Source organism: Lampetra planeri, chromosome 31 (assembly GCF_965212315.1).
Source record: "Lampetra planeri chromosome 31, kcLamPlan1.2.h2, whole genome shotgun sequence".
In the NCBI taxonomy this organism is placed as follows: domain Eukaryota; kingdom Metazoa; phylum Chordata; class Hyperoartia; order Petromyzontiformes; family Petromyzontidae; genus Lampetra; species Lampetra planeri.
Genome location: NC_136137.1, coordinates 12,615,528 through 12,640,799, shown reverse-complemented (window position 1 = coordinate 12,640,799; position 25,272 = coordinate 12,615,528). Strand labels below are relative to the sequence as shown.

The window sequence follows — 25,272 nt, the reverse complement described above, 5'->3', positions numbered from 1 at the left end:
ACAGCACTCACACGCTGCGAGCGCACGTACACACAGCACTGCGCAGCACTCACACACTGCGAGCGCACGTACACACAACCCCGTGCAGCACTCACACGCTGCGAGCGCACGTACACACAGCCCCGCGCAGCACTCACACGCTGCGAGCGCATGTACACACAACCCTGCGCAGCACTCGCTGCGAGCGCACGTACACACAGCCCTGCGCAGCACTCACACGCTGCGAGCGCACGTACACACAGCACCGTGCAGCACTCACACGCTGCGAGCGCACGTACACACAGCACCGCGCAGCACTCACACGCTGGGAGCGCACGCACACCCAGAACCGCGCAGCACTCACACGCTGCGAGCGCACGTACACACTGCACTGCGCAGCACTCACACGCTGCGAGCGCACGTACACACAACCCCGCGCAGCACTCACACGCTGCGAGCGCATGTACACACAGCCCCGCGCAGCACTCACACGCTGCGAGCGCACGTACACACAGCACCGCACAGCACTCACACGCTGCGAGCGCACGTACACACAGCACTGCGCAGCACTCACACACTGCGAGCGCACGTACACACAACCCCGTGCAGCACTCACACGCTGCGAGCGCACGTACACACAGCCCCGCGCAGCACTCACACGCTGCGAGCGCATGTACACACAACCCTGCGCAGCACTCGCTGCGAGCGCACGTACACACAGCCCTGCGCAGCACTCACACGCTGCGAGCGCACGTACACACAGCACCGTGCAGCACTCACACGCTGCGAGCGCACGTACACACAGCACCGCGCAGCACTCACACGCTGGGAGCGCACGCACACCCAGAACCGCGCAGCACTCACACGCTGCGAGCGCACGTACACACTGCACTGCGCAGCACTCACACGCTGCGAGCGCACGTACACACAGCACCGCGCAGCACTCACACGCTGCGAGCGGATGTACACACACCCCCGCACAGCACTCACACGCTGCGAGCGCACGTAAGCACAGCAACGCGCAGCACTCACACGCTGTGAGCGGACGTACACACAGCCCTGCGCAGCACTCAAACGCTGCGAGCGCACGTACACACAGCCCTGCGCAGCACTCACACGCTGCGAGCGCACGTACACACAGCCCCGCGCAGCACTCACACGCTGCGAGCGCACGTACACACAGCACCGCGCAGCACTCACACGCTGCGAGCGCACGTACACACAGCCCCGCGCAACACTCACACGCTGCGAGCCTGCAGTTACTACTATAGAATCGGTAGATATTACTATAGGCCGTAGGTACTACGACTGTAGAGCAGGCGGGGTGATGGTGAGGGGGGGGGTAGCAGCCTAGCCCCAGCTGGCCAAGGCGCCAGTAGATACTACTGAGTCAGTAGATACTACTAAAGTCAGTAGATTGCCACTACGGTCAGTAAATACAGTCAATAGATACTACTGTAGAGTTAGTGGATACTACTAGTCAGAAGATACTACTATACAGTCAGTAGATTACACTGTAGAGTTAACAGATACAATAGTCAGTGGAAACTACTGTAATGCGAGCGTAAATGGGAAGGCCGGATGTGACGATCCGAGAGGGAGGAGTCAGGGTCACGTGGGAGAGAGGTTATAGGAGGGAGCCCGGAAGAGATCAGGGCCAGTCGATGGAGTGAAGAGGCGGGACCACGTTGGGTGGCCGCCGCGCCATCAGCCACGTGGCTGATGGGGCTTGGGACACCGTCAGCCAGGCGCACGGGGCTAGCGGAGTGGCTAGTGGAGCCTGCGGGGTGCACGGGGCTAGCTGAGTGGCTAGCGGAGCATGGGGAGTGCACGAGCTAGCGGAGTGGCTAGCGGAGCGTGCGGGGTGCACGGGGCTAGCGGAGTGGCTAGCGGAGCGTGCGGGGTGCACGGGGCTAGCGGAGGGGCTAGCAGGGCGTGCGTGGCACGCGAGAGGAGACGCTGGTCAGAGGAGGAGGCCAGCGGGGTGCGGAGGAGAAGAATCTAAATAAAGGACCAACGGAGAGCGACATCTTGTGACCGAGTCCTTTATTACACTACTATAGAGTCAGTAGTTACTACTATAGAGTCGGTACATACTACTACACTCAGTAGATACCACTATAGTCAGTATATACTGCTGTAGAGTCAGTAAATATGACTATAGAGTCAGTAGATAATGCTATAGCCAGCAGATACTGCTATTCAGTCTGCAGATACTACTATAGAGTCAACAGATGCTACTATAGTTAGTAATTACTACTATAGTCAGTAGATACTACTATAGAGTCAATAGATACTACTATAGATTCAGTAGGCACTACTATAATCATTAGATACTAGTGTAGATTCGGTAGATACTACTACTTTAGAGTTAGTATATACTATGTCGTCATTAGATACTACTACCATTAGTAGACACCACTGCAGTCAGTATATACTGCTGCAGAGTCAGTAGATACTATAGAGTCAGTAGATACTGCCATAGAGGCAGCAGATACTGCTATAGTCAGTAGATACTACTATAGTCAGCAGATACTGCTATAGTCAGCAGATACTACTATAGAGTTAGTAGTTACTACTATAGTCAGTAGATACTGCCATAGAGCCAGCAGATACTGCTATAGATTCAGTAGATACTGCTATAGTCAGCAGATACTACTATAGAGTCGGCATATACTACTATAGAGTTAGTAGTAACTATGTTCAGTAGATACTATAGAGTCGGTAGATACTACTGTAGAGTCAGTAGTTACTACTACTGTCAGTAGATACTAGAGTCAGCATACACTACTATAGTTAGCAGATACTACTATAGTCATCATATACTACGATAGTCGCACACTTGTGTGGAGGCAACACTATTGATTTAACACACAACTGTTACACACACTATACATAGGGTGGTGACCACCGTCCTAGTCTCACTAACACTCGGGTACTACTTGGTGTGGCCAAGCCAGGAGGACTTCTGTTTGGTCACGACTTGGGGCTTCAGTCATCATGAGGCGTTTTCATCCCAGGCACGAACAACCCCGCTCCCTCAAAGGCGCCCGCTTATGAGCTCCCCGGCGTGGCCGGCCACACCCCGGCCACGCCCCCCTTCTCAAACTCTCGAGAAGGCTCCAGACCCCAACCACGTGACCTCAAGGTCCCCCCTGGGCCCCTGGCCCCCACCTTGATCCGGTCACGTGTCCAGCCAGGGTCACTCAGAGTGCCATGGCCTGCCACGACTCCCGTGGCACTTGTCAACGGCCTCCACCCTGCCCGACCCGGCAGTGAAGTCATCCGAACCGACCCGACATGGTAGTGATGTCATGTGTGTACAGACCCGACATGGTAGTGCCGTCATGTCACTACACTATAGAGTCAATAGATACTACTGTAGTGTCAATAGATACTCATGTAGAGCCAGACACTATTGTAGGGAAGTAGTGGGTGATGTCACGTCACGCTCGCCCTCGGAGAGAGTGGCGTTGCAGAACGTGACGTCAGGCGGATCTTGGGGGATGGTGACGTTATGCCCCCGGGGGGGTATTTAAAGGGGGAGCCAGGATGTATCCGGGGTCGTCAGGGGTAGGAGTAGGGACTCGGGGTAAGTGATCCTCACACGAGGCTAGGGGAGGCTACTCCGCCCGACCGGCCGAGGTTGGGGTAGTCCCGGCCCGGGGCAGGGAGGAGAGCCGAGTTAGCCGGGGTTGTAGGGATCACAGTACCCTGTCCCCTGGGGAGTTATAGGCTAGGATGGTTTGGGTTCGGCGTAAGCCCTTAATAAACTTGGTGTGAGCCCCTAAAGGAACCCGTCTCGGAGTCGTACATTGCGCCGCAACACTATTATAGTCACTAGATACTACTCACTCTATTGTATGTAGGATATGTAGTATATATGCCTACGGGGGGTAAAACATGTTTTTTAGGGGGGGGAGTCGACAATTTTTGGAATCATTTTAGATCAACTATTTACCCCCCACTTTCTATTACTTTTAGGACTTCTGCAAGCCTCTTATAATTTTGTTGACAGAAAAATGGACAAACGGAATGCCGGGCTTCCACAATAGCTTTGTATTTGTACATGTTATGTTTTTAAGAGAAGACAAGTTTTGAAATATATTTTTCCCCCGAGCAACGCTGGGTACTTCCCGCTAGCATATAAATAAAACATTAATATATGACAAGATGAAGTCGGAAAAAAAGTCCCATGCAATCGTAGCATTAACACTCATGCTAAGCCTATTGAATAACATATGTAAACCAATTACGATTCATTATTTACAACCCTTTCCCATTTCCACTGTTGCATAAGGGTCTCCTCACGCTGTGTCGGTCGGAGGTATTGTTTGACAAGCGTGATGAAGCATGGTCGAAGTGAATTGTTGAAGGGGATGGAGGGGGCCAGGACCGGTCCAGATATCACTAGCCACTGATGTTAGCTATGGCCAGGAACCAACTCAGTGGTCAGGTTCATAGTGTAGTACGTTAATATTGCACCACCGCTTCCCCATAAAAAAAGATCACAAAATGCAATTGCTGAAAATAATTTTCACAGGGTCATAATGGCCAATGGAACCACACCTCACCTTTGAGCGCTTCCTGCCAGACACTGCTATTGCACAGGTGACGTAACTTATTAACAAAAGCCCTAACTTTTCCCTAGCCCGAACCTACCCTTAGCCCTACTTGAATACATCCTGAACTCTACCTCATTGATCCACGACTCTTATTACCCACGACTGCTAATATCCGCATGACCTACAGGGTCTGTGGCCATATTCTTCCTGCTATCCATGATTATCCGTGGTTTTTCCCATTCTGCTTTATGCGACGGCTTCCTATCATCCATGAGTAAATTTATTTCAGTAGGCTGTTATCCACACAAGGGTTACACCTTGTATATACACTTCTTAGGAGCGTCCATCTCAGGTCAATATAATATAAATGTTTAGTCCTCAGAACTGGAATATTGTACAGTCATTGGTGACCAAGCTGAGACCAAACACTTTGTACACTTGAGAATCCGATTATATTATTAATGCCTGAAACTCAGATTCAAACCCAAGTTTTGAATGGTTCTGGCTCCATGTCTCTCACAGAGCCATTATACCCCCTCTAAAAGAGACAGCCAGATCTAGGATTTGTAACTAGCATGTCAGAAATGCCTTTTGATTTCTCTGACACCACAATTATCCCACAGAGCCACCCTTTATGTGCCTCCTACTCTGCCGGTGGGCTTTGGGAGTCTCTGTCGGAGCTTGTGAATGGCAGCGGAGAGGCGGGAATTCTCGCTCTGTAGAATCCGAACCCGTGTGGTATTCGCTTGGATGTGCCTCTCCATGTCACCCAGCACATCCCCAGAGTCTGCATGTCACACACAACAACAACAATGCACTCAACAACATGACCTCGTGGTCTAGAATATAGGCAGTCAACAGCACAGTTCGGTAGGCAGAGACGTTGGAGGCGGCAGAAGAAAATGGGTAACATCCCACTGAGCAAAGGTTGACTGGGGGCTTCTACAGAAAACCTTGGAGCAGGAAGATGAGAGGTACGCAGGGGTAAGGCCATAGATAATCTTGATTTCACATGTAGCAATGCAAAATCGATTTTTGAGTTTGGCCACAAAATCTGACCAAATTTATATCATGAAGACCCCCACCACCCGACTAAGCTAAAACAAATTGTCACATGAGGCATGAGTATTTAACAATGCGCCAATGATTATTGTTTTAGCTCACACCGGTAAGTTACAGAACAATTCTCACGACAACATTTTGCAATTCTATTAACAATATTTCACTTGTAACAACAAGCATCTTCAAAACAAGATCCAGGAAGTCATGATCACTGTGTCACCTGATCCATATTCTTAAATATAGTTTTCATGACCTTACAAGAACCAATCAGATTTGAACTCTATAGTAACCATTAAAATATATTCTAATTGTATTATGTTGAACTGGGCTAATTACTACTATAATGAGCCAAGAATATCTGTTTGTGTGTAACACACGTGACGTCACTCCACATGCCGCACCCCTCCCCCCCATCATTAATATTCATGAGCGGGTGGATTTTTACACTCGCGCAGAAGAAGGTCGAGCAGAAAGACATTTTTCTTCGCAAATTCGCTTTAAGTTTCACATTTCTTTATTGAAAGTGAATCTAATTAATAATTCTACACGGCAACAAAGTGGATTTGGTGTATTTATTTCTTCAGCATTTGAGACAAAAAGTAAGTCTAATTTATGCTTCTACATTATGGTAAAATAGACATTTCTCGGTGATTTTCCAGATATTGTATCGATTACCAGATAATTTCAACCCCAGCGACCGAAAGCAGAAGAGAATAAAGTATCAGAGAAGTGAATTTGAACAAATTGAAGGTCAGTTATATCCAGTGCTACAGTGACATGAAGTCAGGTGTTTTATGACGTAGTTTTGTGCAAGAATCACTGCCATTAATACAGTGTTACAGTGAAATGCAGTGAAGTGTTTGATGACATACTTTTGTGCAAGATGTACTGCCATTAAATTTACACAAGACACAATTATACTCTGTTAAATTTTTTCGTAAATATTCCAGCTTCCGTCCTAGGACTGGCAAAAGGCTAGTTATAATTAATAGTCGATGCATTCTTCATTACAAACTATTCTTCATGTAATAGAGTGTGAATGTCGGTGCTGTGTACACTCGGGTATCAGCTCTGTGGGCGTATGCAGCTCTGGGTGGCAGATGAGTAGATGCTGTTGCTCCTGCAGGGCACTCAGCGCACGCTCCCGGTCCATAATAGCCTCTTCCGCCTCCTTCCTCCGCTTCTCCTCCTGCCTTGCAAGTTCCTAATAATCATACACGATCATTACAAAATAGATATGCCCACAATAGGTTTCCTTCAAATATGTCTCTCCACCTAAAATATAAAAGTGTATCTTACATAAACCTATCAGCTGTTTAGCCTTCTGGGAGTGCATAATTTCAGCAGCATATAAGCCTGACTGCTAATGAGACAGTGTCAAAACATGTCCAAAATTTGCTTGAATGAAATCAATGCTGTCATGTGGCTGATGGGTTTAGAAAAACATTTTTTTTTACATGGAGAGACATTGTCTGCTTTATCTATTTTGTTATTTATCACTACATCAGTGCATAGCTACTGTGGTGGTTACCTGCTATCACTGCAGCAGTGTATACTGACTGTGGTGGAACCTGCTATCACTCCAGAAGTGCATACTGACTGTGGTGGTATCCTGATCTTGCTACAGCAGTGCTTACCGACTGTGGTGGTTACCTGCTTTAACTACAGCATTGCATGCCGACTGTGGTGGTTCCTGCTTTCACTACAGCAGTGCATACTGACTGTGGTGGTATCCTGTTATGACTACAGCAGTGCATACAGACTGTGGTGGTAGCTGCTATGATTAAAGCAGTGCATACTACTGTGGTGGTACCTGCTATGATTACAGCAGTGTATACTGTGTTGGCACCTGCTTTCACTACAGCAGTCCATACCAACAGTGGTGGTACCTGCTTTAACTACAGCAGTGCATACAGACTGTGGTGGTAGCTGCTTTCACTACGGCATTGCATACGGACTGTGGTGGTAGCTGCTATTATTACAGCAGTGCATAGTGACTGTGGTGGTAGCTTCTATGATTACAACAGTGCACCCTGCTGTGGTGTACCTGCTAGGATTACAGCAGCGCATACTGTGGTGGCACCTGCTTTCACTACAGCAGTGCATACCGACTGTGGTGGTACCTGCCATCACGACAGCAGTGCATACCGACTGTGGTGGTACCTGCTTTCACTACAGCAGTGCATACCGACTGTGGTGGTACCTGCTATCACGACAGCAGTGCATACCGACTGTGGTGGTACCTGCTTTCACTACAGCAGTGCATACCGACTGTGGTGGTATCTGCTTTAACTACAGCAGTGCATACAGACTGTGGTGGTAGCTGCTATGATTAAAGCAGTGCATACTACTGTGGTGGTACCTGCTATGATTACAGCAGTGTATACTGTGTTGGCACCTGCTTTCACTACAGCAGTCCATACCAACAGTGGTGGTACCTGCTTTAACTACAGCAGTGCATACCGACTGTGGTGGTAGCTGCTTTCACTACAACAGTGCATACTGACTGTGGTGGTATCCTGCTATGATTACAGCAGTGCATACTGACTGGTGGTAGCTGCTATGATTACAGCAGTGTACACTGCTGTGGTAGTACCTGCTAGGATTACAGCAGTGCATACTGTGGTGGCACCTGCTTTCACTACAGCAGTGCATACTGACTGTGGTGGTACCTGCTATTACAGCAGTGCATACTGACTGTGGTGGTACCTGCTATGATTACAGCAGTGCATACCGACTGTGGCGGTACCTGCTTTCACTACAGCAGTGCATACCGACTGTGGTGGTACTTGCTTTCACTACAGCAGTGCATACCGAATGTGGTAGTTCCTGCTATCACTACAGCAGTGCATACCGACTGTGGTGGTACCTGCTATTACAGCAGTGCATACTGACTGTGGTGGTACCTGCTATGATTACAGCAGTGCATACCGACTGTGGCGGTAGCTGCTATGATTACAGCAGTGCATACTGCTGTGGTGGCACCTGTTTTCACTACAGCAGTGCATACTGACTGTTCATAATAAAGTTTTTGGGTTAGATCGCGTTATATATAAATGTGTCGTAACCCTCCACCACCCGACACAGCTAATCAGCAAAAAAGTGTCACGTTGACAAAAGACAAATAATTCACTACTTTAGCCCACCGGTGTGTTGAAGAGTGAATCCACAACATTTACAATTTTTGAGTACGACGTTTCGCTGGTAATTCCATCCAGCATCATCGGGCAATTCGCCAGCAGCGCATACTGACTGTGGTGGTACCTGCTATAATTAAAGCAGTGAATACTGACTGTGCTGGTACATATGATTACAGCAGTGCATACTGTGGTGGTTCCTGCTTTCACAACAGCAGTGCATACTGACTGGTGGTCGCTGCTATGACTACAGCAGTGCATACCGACTGTAATGGTTACCTGCTTTCATTACAGCAGCGCATACCGACTGTGGTGGGACGTGCTATAACTACAGCAGTGCATACCGACTGGTGGAACCTGCTTCCACTATAGCAGTGCAAAATGACTGTGGTGGTAGCTGCTATGACTACAGCAGTGCATACTGACTGTGGTGGGATCTGCTTTCACTACAGCAGTGCATACTGACTGTGGTGGTACCTGCTATGATTACTGTAGTGCATACTGACTGTGGTGGTACCTGTATGATTACAGCAGTACATACTGACTGTGGTGGTACCTGCTATTACTCCAGTAGTACATGCTGACTCCATAGCAGTATATATCGAATCTATAGCACAAACTACTAACCTGACAGAGTGGCATGGTGAGGCCTAGTCCCGTGCAGAGCCCCTGGCCTCGCCTAGATTGCCCAGCCGGCGCAGGCTGGCCGCTACCCCCCCCCCCCCACCATCCCCCTGCCCATGCTACAATAATACCATCTAAGCGCTATAATATTAGTATATACCGACCCTATAGTAGTAAGTGCACACATTGGGGTGGGGGGGGGGAGAGAAGAGGACATGACACTTTGATGAGTTTACCTGTGTTGCGTGTATTTTTTTTTTGAACGCGAAGGGGGGGGAGGCAACCCCTGGCCAGCTGTCGCGGCTCGATGAAATAATTAAATAATGTTTAATTGCACTAAATTGTTCATTAAACTACTTTAAAGTTGACAGATGGCAAAACAGAATAGCGCTTGCCCACCGTGGGGCTTACGGTGTGTTGCCTGGAAAAAAAAATTTCCACGTGAACCCCACCATTTGAGAGCCAAATCCCTCGCAAGCGCGCGTGAGCAGACAGACAGACGGACAGACAAAAAATGCCTTTTATAGGTTAGATAAGCGACTTACATAATTCCAAATTTTTTAAAGGGCACCCCTAGTTGCAGCTGTCCAATTCATTGAGCACCTGCTACAAAGCAAGCAAAAGTCTGCTTTGTGTAATTCCAATCGAGTAATTTGTGAATCCGGTTAATGTGGATCATAACACTGGCACACAATGGCCTCCTCGCTTCAAATAATGTCAGGGAATCTTTAACGTCTGCTGCCAAGAAAAGTGCATATTCTATGGTTAATACGCATGCAGCAATAACCAGGGTGGCCACCATGTTTGAAGTGCGAAACTCTGCAAAAAGTGGTGAACGTGCTACCACTGAGCAATGTCCAGTGATATAGTCACTATCTGAGCCCGACTTACGATGGCAGAGTGGAGCTGCTCCCTAAGGTTTGCGCAGGACTTGGCGGAGAAGGCAGCCTCGCTGATGAGCCCCTCGCTCTTCTCCTCGCTCATTCCCAGATTCTCCCTTAGATGCTCACACTCCGCGTCGAGCTGTGCAACTCGATCGCACAGTGATGCCTGCTTCCCCAGTACTGCCTGTGGCAAGCAGGTAAGGACAACCCTCTGTCAGAGAATGTATGCTTCAGCTCTACCCCCACCCAAATTTTTATTATCCTTATATTCTTTTTTGAGAATACTAGTTGTCACATATAGAATAAATGTTTGAAAATTGGTTGACACATGGTTGGTTAATAAAATTGTGGGTGTTGTCAGAATAATCTCACATGTACCATTAACCTCTCCATGCCTCTTTGCGTGCTTTTAAACTTTTCCATTACATTTTTTCAGTACATTAAAAATATTATACTTAAATTATTAACCTGCTGCTGTAAGTATGTGTCCAACACAGTGGTGTGGTAAAGTATTTGTTTTATCACCTGTACATGCTTCTGCAAGTTGTTTGCCAAAGCAGTCTGGCTCGCGGCCTGAGCTTTTGTGTCTCGCACTCTCTCCCACGCCCCCTCCAGATCCTTCTTTGCCTCCCTCGCTCGTAAAATTTCCCCTTCGAGCGCTTTCTCCATTTCCTGAATGCGGGCTCTGCTCTGAGCCTCAGAAGCCCTTAGTTTCAACTCTACATTTGTGGCACGGACACGCATAGGAAAATGTGGGCGTCATTACCAACAAATCTACAAACATGTTAAAATCCCAGCAGAGTCGTGCAATGGTTAACACTTGTTTGTGCATGAGAGTAAGAAGTGCCTGGGTTAGATTCCCAACTTAGGCAAACTTTCTGTGGAGTTTGCATATTAACCCCCTACTCTACATGGGTTTTCTCTGGGTTCTCTGATTTCCTGGCATAACGAAAAAATAACTATACAATGTAACTGGTATTGCAAACATCCCAATGCTGAAACATTACCTGCAAATTACTCAATTGGGATTATACATTGCAACATCGTCAAAACTGTGAAAACTTGGCAGAACCATCCCAACACAGAATCTTAGGACACGGTGAGGCTTTTCCCAGTGAACAAGCATACTTAATAAATACAATGACCGGAGTAGAAGCAGTTGACTCACCAAGGTTTGACACTGTGGACATGTGGCATCTGACTGTTTCTTGATGTTGTTGGATGACTTCTTCACACTTGGCTTTTTCTGTCATGTAAATTTCAATTTCAATATCAATCAAAAAGAGCTAAAGCATATTAGTTTAGATCAGTCTAGATGTGACATGTAGTTATGTGTGTGTGATAAATCGTGCTTATAATCACGATACATCATGACAAGTTTATGGAAATTGAATGTCTGCAGTAAATATCGCAAGGATATTGAGCAATAGTTGCGTGTAGAGCACTGGGTCTCATTTGGCTAAGGGCAGATGGGTGGTACTTTAGACCCTGCCCCTTCCACCAGGCAAACGTAGGTGGACACGTGGCTCACAGGTCAGTCATGTGTGCTGAGAAGTGAAGGCATGTCGGCATGGAGCTCCAATATTTGAATTGTAATCTATCGCCATCTGCAATGATAGAGTAATACAAGTCACCTATGTCTATAGCATAAATCTAGAGTTGTTAAATATAAAATGGTAATTTGCTAAATGTGATGCTTTACAGCATGTAGAAGAGCATAACATTCACAAAATGGGGTGTGGTGCTTTGGCTAACGATCCGTGACGAATGATTATATGGATAACTAGGGAAGTGCAATTAATTAACGTATACATTAATGGATCATATTTTTTAACTGTTACGTGTTTTGTTAAATGTTGTAATACATGTGCCCCGCACACCCCGCTAGCCCCGTCTACCCCACGCACACCACGTGGCAGATGGCGCCGTTCGACTATGTGGCAGATGGCGTCGCTGTTCCCGTTCCGCTCAGCGTGGCTCCCCCCTATTCTCACTCCATTCCCACTCCCGATCTCTTCCGGCTCTTCCATTATATCCTTCCCATCACGTGACCCCTGACTCCTCCTTCCCGTACTGCCCCCGTCTCCCATTGGAGCCGAGATGAGCAGTGGCTCCTCCCACACGCTCCGTCGACCCGGCTACGCCCCCCAATGCTCCGGCCCGCGTGATTGGCGCGGAGGCCAACAACCACCCTGTTTATGCTCGCATTACATGACCCCCCCCCCTGATGAATAAGCCAGCCGTCCCCGGCTGCAACAGAACAATAATAATGTGAGCAAAACATAAGTCAAGACTCACAAGACACAACGGAGATTAGAACAACAACAATTAACAAAAGGGAAGGGACTTCGAACGAGTGCGGGTCGCCGGCCCGTCCTGCACGGGGCCCGGCCCGCGCACCGACCGTGATTTGGACAGGGTTTTAGGAGCGGCGGAACCAGAACCGTCCGCCGCTGGTGGAGGCCTGTCAATCCCAGCGTCTCGTTCCCCAGAGAGGCCCGTCATCGGGGCCTCCTGCAACTGCACCCGCGGTGGGGTTGGAAGGGCAGCGGGGTCAAGTGTCCCCGTCGCCGTGGTAGGCCCACCCGGTGCAGGAATCCCTGTGTCCGGCAGGATCACAGCCGGTCCGTCTACAGGAGGCACGACAGGCGCGCCTGCAAGTTGAACAGGCAAGGTCAGTGGCACGTCGGCCGCGACAGACACCGGCAAGGCAACATTAGGAGATGACGCATCCACCCGCGGGGCCACGTAGGGTTTCAAACGAGACGTATGAACGAACCAGCGCCGTGATCCGAACCGAACACGCGCGGACTGCGGACTAGGAACCTCAATAAGCACAACCGGCCCCTGCCACGGTTTGTGCAACTTAGGGGAGGTCCCCACCGGTACCTGTGGGCAGTGCAACCAGGCCATCTCCCCCACCCGCCAGGGGGACTCACCATACGAGCGCCGTGCACAACGTTCGTTCCGGGCCTGGGTCTTGGCCGTAGCCAATCGGGCCGCCTCCCGCGCCTCTGCCACGCGATGAACGGTGTCCCGAATATACTCAGGGAGAGGCTTGACAGGACCCTTCGCCCAGTTGCACTTCCACCGGCGGCACGTTCTCGCGGCCGTACATCAAAAAGAACGGTGAGTACCCCGTCGACGCATGTGGCATCATCCGGTATGCGGAGAGCACCCCAGGGATATGCAAATCCCAATCAGCCTGCTTTTCGCTAACCGTTTTACAGAGCATGGTCGACAGGGTCCGATTCAGCCGTTCAACCATCCCATCCGTATGCGGATGGTAGGGAGACGTCCGAACCTTCTTGGTCCCCAGTGCAGCACACACGTCGCTCAACAATTTGGAAGAAAAATTTCGCCCTTGGTCCGTGAGCAACCTCTCCGGTGCCCCTTTGTCCATTACGTATCTGAACAGAAAGGCCTCCGTGATAGACGCCGCTGACTGGTCGGCCAAGGGCCAGGCCATCGGCCAGCGGGAAAGATATTCCACCCCGAACAACAAAAATGTATTCCCCCGAGCGGACGGCGGAAAGGGCCCCAAAATATCCAACGCCACCAACTCGTTAATCCGCGACACCTGTATAGACTGCACTGGTGGGACATATGGGTGTTTAGGCGGCTTCCGACGGGCACAGTCGGAGCACGCCCTAATGTGCCCGACGACATCAGTCGTCATGCCGTGCCAAAAATAATCCCGCTGTAACGTCAACAAAGTTTTCTGCACCCCGAGATGTAACAACTTCTCAGAGTGCAGAGTCCGAATCAACTCATATCGCAACGACGACGGCACAACAAGACGCCAGCGATCGTGCAAGCCTTCCCTCCACAACAACAAGCCATCACGGAGAGCAGCTCCCGGCGTCCCATCGGACAGTGGCCCACCTCTCTCCTTCGCGGCCCGACCACGCAAGGCCCCCAGTGACTCATCGAGCAATTGCTCGCGAACCCATACAAAACGCGGCAAATTCAAAACCCCATCAGCTGGTTCCGGACATGCGGGAGCCTCAGGCACCTCCACTGCGGACATAACAGGCCGCGGGGGCTGCGGAACCCGCGTGCATCTATTTGTGCCCGAAGCACAGGCGCAAGGAGGCCCCTGCGGCAATCTGGAGAGCGCGTCCGCGTTTGTGTGACACGATCCTTTACGATACTGAATCTCAAACGAAAATTCCTGCAAGGTTTCCAACCATCGTGCCAATTGGCCAGACGGTTGTTCAACCCTCAGGGAATATTGCAAAGCCGCATGATCCGTGCGCACAATAAACTTACGGCCGTATAAATACGGGCGATATTGACGAAGAAAATGCACTATTGCCAAGAGTTCCCGACGAGTAACGCAGTAGCGGGTCTCCACCGGAGATAGCACGCAGCTACCGTAAGCCACGACGCGTTCAACGCCGCCCTTAGACTGGGACAAGATGGCCCCAATCCCGGTGTCACTAGCGTCAGTATCCAGAATAAAAGGCCGAGCAAAATCAGGATAGTCCAGCGTCGGCGCCGACGCCAAACGATCGCGTAGGCCCTGAAACGCCGCCTCCTCCGTCGGCCCCCAGCTGAACCTCCGTCCCTTTGCCGTAAGGAGGTGCAACGGCCTAGCGATCGTGGCAAAGTTTGGAACGAACCTGCGGTAATAGGAAGCGAACCCAACGAACCGGCGCAAGTCCCCCACCGTGGCCGGAGTCGGCCAGTTTCGGACGCACGCCGTCTTCTCTGGGTCCATGGCCACGCCGTCCGAACTGACTATGTGGCCCAAATAGCGCACGGATCGTTGGAACAAGTGACACTTTTTAAGCTTAAATTTAAAATTGGCGGAACGCATCCTAGCAAATACCGCGTCCAATCTCCGAAGATGTTCCTCAAACGTGCGGCTGAAGACGGTAACGCCATCCAAATATATCAAACACGTGTCCCACTGCAGACCGGTCAACACAAGCTCCATCAATCGCTGGAACATCGCGGGGGCGGCGTTCCAGCCCATGGGAAGACAATTAAACTGAAACAAGCCCTGCGGCGTACGGAAAGCCGTCTTTTCCCTCGAGGACTCGTCCAGGGGAAGCTGCCAGAATCCCGACGAGAGATCAAGAGTAGAAAAAAATTGCGCCCCAGACAAGGCATCGAGGGAATCATCCATACGCGGCAGGGGGTACGCGTCCGCAACCGACACCTTATTTAACCTTGCGGTAATCGACACAGAATCGCAATTTCCCATCCTTTTTCTTCACAAGGACCACCGGAGCGCCCCACGGACTGTTGGACGGGGAAATAATGTCAGCGGCCAGCATATCCTCCACTGCGCCGCATACGTGGTCCCGCTCCGCTGGACTCAACCGGTGTGGGTTCATCCGAATCGGAGCAGCATCCCCTGTATCAATATGGTGGGAGAGCAACGAGGTACGTCCCAGATCGAAATCGTCCGAACTAAAAACATCTGAATACTTCCCCAACAGCGCGCGAAGCGCGGACCGTTGGTCCACAGTCAAAGACACATTTCCCTGGCACAACTCGGCAATCCATCAATTATCCTGTGCCGTCGAGGCAGAGACCGCCCCTATGAGGCCCCGGTGGCACCGATCGTCATGGGCCGTGAAAGCAGTCGTGGCATGTGCCAAAACCGTTCCGGCCGGCACGATGACATTTTCCCCGCTCCCATTCAAAACTTGCAAAAACGGAGGCTGACCCGGCCGAACAATCGTCTGTGCTGCGACCAGCGTCAAGCCACCCGTAATCGCTTTGGACGGCGACAACACGCCTGCCGCGCCCTCGATTCCCGGCACTGGCTTCCGATACCGCAACGGAATAAGCATCTGCGAGCCAGGTGGAACGTCAACCAAAACCTCGGACAGCGCCTGCACCTGGCAGTCAGGAGCAATTCGATACAATTCTGATCCACTCTTATCTGAATGGGCATCTTTGCCAGAAAATCGGTCCCCAAAAGGCATGGCACCGCGAGGGACCTGGAGATCAACACTGTCCCTGAAGCCAAAACACCCCCAACCGATATACTCGCGTCCACCTCACCCACGATGCCCATACTCCCTCCGTTCGCCGCTATGCACGAGTCGTAAACCGGTCGTGCCTGCCCCGGTGGAATGGACAGGAGATGGAATATCACATAGGAGATAATGGTCACGGACGCACCCGAGTCAACCAAAATGCGCACGTCGACCCCTTGGATCGAGCCAGGCACAGTCGACGACCCAGTAGCGGCCGCAACCACCCTCCGTGCCAATTTCCGCCACTGCGTGAGCGAACGACGCGGGTCTCTTAGCGCCCCCCCGTTAGGAATGTCTCCCGGACCGCGTAGTGACGGTGATGCATGAAATGACAGGCCTTGCCGGGTGTCTGATGCGTACCGACTTGCCTGTCGTGGTGGATTTTCCCACGTCGCGTTCCCGGCAGGGGCCTCCAGCTGGAGTGGCGGCCGAGAGCGACCCCAACACTCCCTGGCGAAGTGCCCCCGACGGCCGCAGCGGAAGCACGACGAGTCAGCTCGTCGTCCGGCACCCCCTCTATCTTGCCGATCCCGCAACGGTGGGCCCGAGTGCAACTCCGCTCCCCCTCGAGCAGGCCACTGGGTCGATGCTACCGCCAGCTCCTCAGGCCCCTTCTCGTCCTGTACGTAGACGGCTTTGGACGGATCCCACCCGGTGGCACCACCTTCGACTTTGGGGCTCCCGTCCAGGCGTCACCTGCTTCCACCAGCGTAGGTTGAATTGCACGTCCAAGCACTTAGCCGCTATCCGGGAGGTCAGCTGCTCATGGCCGCACACCGGCATGGGGATGCCCAAATCCCTGGACAGCTCCAACATCTTGCCCAATATTAAAGGCTCCAGCAAGTCGGGCTCCGTGTCCGGATATGCGGCCATAGCCAGCTCCAACACAGCGCCCCGGAAAGCCACTGGCGATTCTTCTGGTGCCCGTTGCCGCTGCACGAATCTGCGATGTGCGTCGTCCGGGGGCTCATAAGCCTCCACCATTTCCTCGAACACTCCCTTCAGCATCGTCTTCTTCGCGGTCTTGATGGAACGGAATAATCTGACAGACTCGTCGTCCAGGAGCGTCGGCAGGACCTCCAGGGCTTCCGCATCCGTCCACTTGGCGGATCGGACCGCCACCTCAAAACGGCAGGCGAATGCACTCCAATCCCCACCGATTGAGAATTCCTTAACCGTCGTCAGACGATGGCTGCGGGTCCCCGAGTCGCCGTTTCCCGCTGCAGGTGTTCCACGCGGTGGCGATAAGATGGCGTCTCCATGCGGCGGGGGCAAGATGGCGGCTTCCCGCGGTGAAGGCAACAAAATGGCGGCTTGCCGCGGTGGAGGCGACAAGATGGCAGCTTCCCGCCGTTCGTCCCTGACCACGCCCAAGATGGCGGCGTCGTGCTGCGTGTCGGAGAGGGCGGGAAGCGTCGCACAGGCCCCAATGGCGGACGGCTCGGCCCCACTCGAAGGCTCCCCGCTTAGGCGATCCGACATCGTCGCTGGCGCCACCAGGGTGAGTAATTGCAGCAGAACGGCCCGCAGCGAATCCAGCTGGACTGCGACGTGTCGCCAGCCGTCCTCGACGCCCGTCGGCGCAGGCGTTCCGGCCGCCCCAACGACATCCTGTACTCCTGGCGTGTCGCTCGCCGCCGCTTCGCCCACGCCTTCCATGGTCGGGACTGCCACCGCCGGAGGAAGATCCTCTTCGTCTTCTGAAGATGGTGCCAGTATATTCTTTTTCTTGAGGTGTTTAGACATCACGTTCCACTTCTGACCCCAGTGTAATAAACGACTCGGTCAGGCTTTCTTGGTCTCCGTTGTGTCATTTATTAGGTTCTTCGTACCGCACCCCTCCGTGCACGCTCCGTGTGGACCGCACTCGCTGGTGGCCGCTCCGCTCTCTCCGTGTGCCCCGCACACGCCGCCAGCCACACCGCTTGCTCCGTGTGCCCCGCACACTCCGCTAGTCACTCACTAGCTACGTGTGCCCCGCACACCCCGCTAGTCACTCACTAGCCACGTGTGCCCGCACACTCCGCTAGTCACTCACTAGCCACGTGTGCCCCTCACACTCCGCTAGCCCCGTTTACCCCACGCACACCACGTGGCAGATGGCGCCGCTCCACCACGTGGCAGATGGCGTCGCTGCTCCCGTTCCGCTCAGCGTGGCTCCCCCCTATTCTCACTCCGTTCCCACTCCCGATCTCTTCCGGCTCTCCCCTTATATCCTTCCCATCACGTGACCCCTGACCCCTCCTTCCCGTACTGCCCCCGTCTCCTATTGGAGCCGAGATGAGCAGTGGCTCCTCCCACACGCTCCGTCGACCCGGCTACGCCCCCCAATGCTCCGGCCCGCGTGATTGGCACGGAGGCCAACAACCACCCTGTTTATGCTCGCATTACACATGTAGTCACATGGTGCCCTGAGAGGGAGCGGGGAAATAGGTGTGCTATATCTGCGGGCCGAGTCATGACCTAGTGTAATAACATTACAGGGCCCTGTTGGTGTGCGAATAAATGGGCGCCATTGTCATTCATCATATCCTCTGTAGACTTCCTGTGTACGGTGGTGAGAGAGTGAGGCGTGCTGTGGCCTCGGAGATGGAGATAGAGCTGAAGCAAGAATAATCGCAGAGTACTACCAAGCTCTGACAATTTGATATTCTATACCCCTGTGTTTTCAGTGAAAATCACGGCCAATGATAGTAATGTGGATTGTGATATACAATAACACTGATAATGCAGGGCGTAATAGACCCTGGCTGATGATGATAACTAAACTGGACACCGCTTATATATATTACACACCATGACCCTTCCCTACGGTGTCACCTCAAACACCTTCAGATAGGAATACCTATGTTCACCCATTGCATAAAGGTCATCATATGTTAAGAATCTTAAAAAATACTGACCGGAAGTAGCCGGGTACTTCAGAGGTCATAGAAACTTAGTTGACCTGTGATTAAAACCAGGTTTCACTCACCCATGATTAATCTGGGTTCTCATATGACTACACAACCAAACCACTACATTGATTAACCAACTTTAATGACAAACCAAATTATAGTTTTACTACAGTTGGGTATCGGTCCACTGCAGATATCGAGTGATGAAATAAGCTCATGTGTAGGTGCTAGATGATTCTTACATTGCAAGACCGTTAAGGATGGCGACTGCGTGATGAGGCCTTCATCTAGTACTGGACAGAACATGGCAGATGATGATGAAGATACAACCATCATCTCACCTCGGATGACTTCCAGCCTCTCCTTGTCCATCGCCTGCACTGTTCTCTCATGATCGCTCTGCAGTCGCCCCACTGTGAAATTCAATTCGGCCTTTGCGTTTCTCAGGGAGGCAGCAATGTCAGCAGCCTGTTGCTTCTCTTGCTCCAACTCCGCCTGCAAGGAAGGTGACCACCCCGATTTGCCCATTTCTTCTCATGTAAATACAATCCCACCCGCATTTTTTAAAGTAAACAAATATTGGTTTCCCCAGAATAGTTGTTCCCCCAGAGGGAAACAAATTATTTGTATCACCAGCTAACATATAGCAGCGCACAGACCATGGCAATACAATGGTGACCAGCCGACATAGTTCCCCACCTTGAGTGGCACCACCTCCCCTTCCAAGCGCTCCATGTGTCGCATCACACGGGTAAGGTCTCTGGCCATGTTGGCCGCCCAGCGAGAGGTGTCTGTTGGGTGGCCGGGCCCCTGGCCCACATCGCGCCGCAGCTGAGAGAGGCAGGATGGCAATTGCTGACTCTGGCAGAGCTTCATGACGGCATCACAGACCTGCGGTTCACAGGGCGGACACCACAAATGAAAGCAGCACAACCTCTGATCACGTGATTTATTATTATTATTTAGACACTTCTCAGAGTGTCTAAGTCATCCTCATAATAACAATATGCAGACCGTTTGTTGATCCATGGCTTGGAAGGTCCAATGGTGATGTTTCGGTCACGGGGATTTTTTCATGATAATGAATACACTTTTCAGTGTAGGTTTGTGATTTAAAAAAATGAGTCTCTATAATAATGTGCAGGTTTCTATGTTCTCTTGTGGCCACCTATCCGCGCGAGTGAGTTTATGGTTGCAGATGAAGGATGAGTTATGTGAGTGGAATACTTTGAAGAAGGGCCTTGGGATCTGGGAAGGAACCATTCATGAGTGATATAACATTTTAAGGAGAACCATCATAATAGGTTTTTTCCCTTTTTTCTGGCAACAAAACAGGTGTTAAGATGTTAAAACACCAAACTGAAACCTTTTACAAGGAATCATGTCTGCATTAACCACAATGCTTGCGGTCAGAATGCAAACAAAAAAGATACTCTGATAATATATGGATTGTCCTTGAAACTGATTGGACCACACCAGAGACAGCTTTCTTTTGAGCCTGGTCTTAATCGGTGTTAGACCAGAGGATGCACACCCCAAGCTCTCATTACTCTGATAGTGCATTGGCATTGGGCTGATCGCCTTTTGGCGTCCTCTGACCACGAGCATTGTGGTTAAAGCAGACATGATTCCTCGTAAAGGGTTTCAGTTTGGTGTTTTAACATCTTAACACCTGTTTTGTTGCCAGAAAAAAGTATCAAATTTTGGTACTGGCAAAAGAGGTCCATGATGTAGATTCTCACCCCGAGCTCTCAATACTCCGATAGTGCATTGTCTTTAGGGTCTACGCCTTTTGACGTCCTTTGGTCTAACGCCGTTTCAGACGAGGCTCAAAAGAAAGCTGCCTCTGGTGTGGATCAATTAGTTTCAGGACAATGCATATATTATCAGAGTATCAATCTTGATTTGAAGCTTTCGTGACTGCAGGAATCCATACTCTTTGGTTCTTTCGGTAAAGTCACGTAGGTAGAAAAATATATGACAACGTTTCGATCGCAACACAAGCAATCATCCTCAGGTGGGACAACCACAGCAAGAAAAAAACTGCTGAAGTAGGCGAGAGATTTGCCGTGGCACGAGGTTGTTATGCAATTACCCGGGTGTCGACAAATTGAGTTGTGGGTGCAGCAGCAGTTACATTGGGGAAATGAAACGACATGTCTCGGACCGCGTTCGCGAACACAAGGCAGATATGAAACACGGTAGGACCAATACCTCTGTCGTTGCTGATCATTGTTTTAAAGCTGTGGGCTCACACAAAATTGACTTTTCCAAGACGAAGGTACTCTGCAAACCCACCGGCTACCTTCAGAGATTTGTTCATGAAGCCATCCAGATATATAAACACAAACGCAACTTCAACCGAGAAGATGGGTACAAACTGAGCAATCATTGGAAGGACGTTATTAACCAGGTAAAGTCTAAACTGACTGTGATGTTTCCATCCTACCTGCCTATGTCAGCTGTTATTTCTGACTCTCTGTCTTTCTCTCTCTCTGCGCATCTCTCTCCGATCTCTACTCCAGTACTCCAGTGACCCGGGTGCTGCCGTGGGGTCCCCTTTCTGTCCCCCCCCCCCTTCTCTCTCCCCCCCTGCAGCCGATCTCTCAGATCTCTCCAAGTGCTGCGGCGGGGTCCACTTTCTGCCCCGCCCCCTCTCTCCCCCCACCTCCTTTCTCCCCCTCTAACCTCGTGCCACGGTAGATCTCTCGCCTACTTTAGGAGTTTTTTATTGGTGTGGTTGTCCCAGCTGATGACGATTGCTTGTGTTGCGATCGAAACATCATGATCTATTATCAGAGTATGTTTTTTGTTTGCATTCTGATCACAAGCATTGTGGTTAATGCAGACATGATTCCTTGTAAAAGGTTTCATTTTGGTGTTTTAACATCTTATCACCTGTTTTGTTGCCAGAAAAAAGGGGAAAAACCTATTATCATATTTTGGTACTGGCAAAGGAGGTCCCATGATGTAGAGGACCATCATCTTGACCAGATGGGCTCTGTTGTGGAAAGAAATGGGGAAATCTGTCCACTCTGCGACTGAAGTAACAATATCCTGGAGCAAGGAGGGGGGTGGGGGGGGAATTCTTCCGAAAGAGCGACATTAGAAAAGCGGGGATTGTCACACCCAGGTAATCTGATATGGGTTGGGCACCACTTAAAGGATAACAAACCCTCTGGGGGTTTGGGGGAGGTAGGGGACAGGCACATCAGTTCTCATTTAGTTACATTGAGTTTTAACCCCGACGCTCCCCCATATTCCCTCACTAGAGTCGAAATGGCAAGAATTGAGGTTTCTAGGTCAGTAAAGGTAATGAGAACATCATCGGCGTATAAGTTAATTTTATTTTCCACTGCTCCAAAACTTACTCCTGAGATCTGTTGACTGCTCCAGATAACCGTCAGTGAAGGGCTCCATAGTAGTGGAGAAAGAGTGCAACCCTGCCTTGTGCCTCTACTTCATGTACAATTTGGGGATGCCAAGCCATTTGTAGCCAGCGTAGCCGATGGGCTCACATACAGGAGTCTACATTTGTTAGTGAATGAGGGAGGGATACTAAATGTATCCATAACCCTGAATAGGAAGGGCCACTCCACCCTATTGTAGGGGTGTTAGAGAGAGAGCCGTTATGCATGGCAGCTTATGGGAAACAAACACAGTGGGCGGGGCTACGTGAGTGCACGGGGGGGTGCTCTCAACGACGTCCGCACCAGGCAGCCCGGGGCCCCACCCCTCAGCGGGGGTGGAGTATAAAGGGGGATGTGTCAGAGGGCTCGGGGCAGAATGTTAAAGCTAAACCAGTGAAGACCGAAGATCGTCTAGCTAGAGCCCTGGACTCCCCTGGGACGCCGCCCTTGTCAGGGCCGCGCAGGACCGAGCCAGCGGCGTGGTCCCGAGAACCAGAGCCAGTGCTCTGGGACTCCGGGTACCGTAGCCCGACTTACCAGTGTCGGGCCAGACAGCCTCCCCTAGCCCGTTAGTGGAGGACTAGGAGGTAGGTCAGAGATAGCTAGCAGTGTATTCCCAGCTAGCCGGGTGAGGGGGCCGATACCCCCTCTAGTATTGTATGTCCACAGTTGTGACTACTTGTACGGAATAAATACGTGTGCCTCACCAACGGTGTCCAAGAGTCACCAACGGTACTTCATCTGGTGTCAGAACAACTACGAACATGGACACGCGCCGGACAGCTCGAGCCGGAGTACCGCAGGTGGAGGACACCGCTGAAATTGTCGAGCCCGAGACGGCTCAACAAGACATCGTGCAGCCGGGGCCGGACGCATTCTTACCGGGGCATCAGGATGAAGAGGAGCCGCCATCAGAAGGGCTGAGGCTGGCTCACGCGAGGCTGGCGGAGCTGCTTTACGCCGCTGCCGCCACACTCGAACACATCACGCGGCTGGGGGCTGGTGGACCACCACGGGGCGAGGAGAACCGACGTCCGATGCGCCTTCCCGCCATCTCAACGGATTCAAACTTTGAATCTCCCGCCATCGCCGCAGCAGCTGCTGAGGGCGTGGCCGGCCTGAACCTCGGGTCCAACATCGCTCTTGCTGGGGCTGCCGCGTCACCGCCAGCGGAGGGAGCGTCATCACGGCTGCGACAGGCGATACCATCTGCCGTTCGCGCCGAAGCACAGCCGAGTTACGGGGACAGCAGCCTGCGAGCTTCCATGGCGACCGCTGCGCTGCACCAACGGCTGCCTCCGCTCAAAGAGTTTGTTGGCGCGGAGGGCGACTGGGGCGGCTTCCAGCGACGCTTCCTCGCCCACCAAGAAATGGCACGGTGGTCGGATGCTGAGGCTCTCTGCGCGCTGCCGGCGCTCCTCGACAGCGACGCACTCGCCGCCCTTACATCGGCGCCGAGGGAGAAGCGCTCCACGCTACAGATGGCGCTGCAGTTGCTGACCGGGGTCTACGGACCTTCAGCGGAATGCAGGCAGCAGTTTTACGATCGCCAGCGGGGTGCAAAGGAGTCGCCCCTGGCGTACAGGACGAGTCTCCTGGCACTGGCGAAGACGGCCTTCCCTCGAATGGACGACGACGGCGTGGACGCCATGGTCACAGAAAAAATCCTCCTGCTGGCAGACGACCTGGACATCGCCGTCGTTGCACAGGAGGACACGGAGATGAGTTCCCTCCAGGCTGCGCGGCTCCTCCACGCCAACCTGCTGTCACAGCGTCGGAAAGCCAGCAGGGCAGCGGCCGGGCGTGCGGTGGCTGCAGCCACCCTCCCGGCGGAGGAGGTTTACGCCGTCGACCGTCGACGGCAGCAGGGGACGGGAGCACGGTCGGGCCGGGATGGGTCGAGCCGCTTCGACCGTCCGTCATCGCCGCCGGCGCTCCCGCGTTGCTTCAACTGCGGCGTCCGGGGCCATTTCGCCTCGGGGTGCTGCTCTCCTCGGCAGCGCGGGACGACGCCTCGACAGGACGCCGGCCCTCCTCCTCCCAAGCTCCATCAACATAATCCGGCGAGTCGCGGCACCCCTCATGTTTGGCCCAAGCACACACTCGTCACACACTCGCACACCGCAACGAACGGGGGGCCGACATTGCGCTGCGACGGGCCAACACGCACCACTATGGGGACTCAAATCGAACCCAGGCAGTGGTCCATGTTGGCCCATCGCGTTGTGGCCGCGTCGTCGGGGTCGTCGGCCGTGGTGGGACACATTGACGGGGTGGAGGTACGCATCCTGGTCGATACGGGGGCATCGGCGACCATCATTTCCGAACTCATTTACAATATTCTACCTGTCCAGAGCCGTCCTTTACTGCCGGTTAACGTCCCATTCTATGCTGCTAACGGGGGCTCTCTTGGCATCATTGGACAGATTCGAGCGCAAATTTGTATCGGGGATATCAAATTGTCGGGCCCGATTTTTGTTTACTCCTCGCTGGCGGTTCCGTGCCTGCTGGGGACGGACTTCTTGGGCAAAATGCCGATTCGTATTTTAATAGACCAGGGATGCATTGAGCTCCCGTCGGGACGACGCATGGCGTTCCTGCCTTCCCCTACTGCGGCTCGGACGGCGTTCGTAACAGTACCAGCGTTCGTCGTTAAAACAGTTCGTGTGCCGCCGGGAGCTCAAATGTTGGTGCCTCTAAAACTTCGTCGGCCCTTCG

The 25,272-nt window shown here is 52.0% G+C and overlaps 1 protein-coding gene across 3 annotated transcripts in view; it reads right to left on the bottom strand.

Moving 5' to 3' along the window:
* The window catches only part of LOC144729239 (coiled-coil domain-containing protein 157-like), an 88,306-nt gene that overhangs the window by 5,597 nt on the left and 57,437 nt on the right, over positions 1-25,272 (bottom strand). For 2 of the 3 annotated variants that reach the window (XM_078609339.1, XM_078609341.1), the window contains exons 5-11: positions 19,844-20,035; positions 19,486-19,639; positions 11,420-11,497; positions 10,777-10,970; positions 10,259-10,435; positions 6,663-6,810; positions 5,192-5,331 (exon numbers count right to left, since the gene is read on the bottom strand). In XM_078609339.1, the coding sequence (XP_078465465.1) occupies positions 5,192-5,331; positions 6,663-6,810; positions 10,259-10,435; positions 10,777-10,970; positions 11,420-11,497; positions 19,486-19,639; positions 19,844-20,035 (1,083 nt within the window). Of the gene's footprint in view, positions 1-4,023; positions 5,332-6,662; positions 6,811-10,258; positions 10,436-10,776; positions 10,971-11,419; positions 11,498-19,485; positions 19,640-19,843; positions 20,036-25,272 lie in introns of those variants that run through there. The other variant, XM_078609355.1, reaches the window with a different exon arrangement.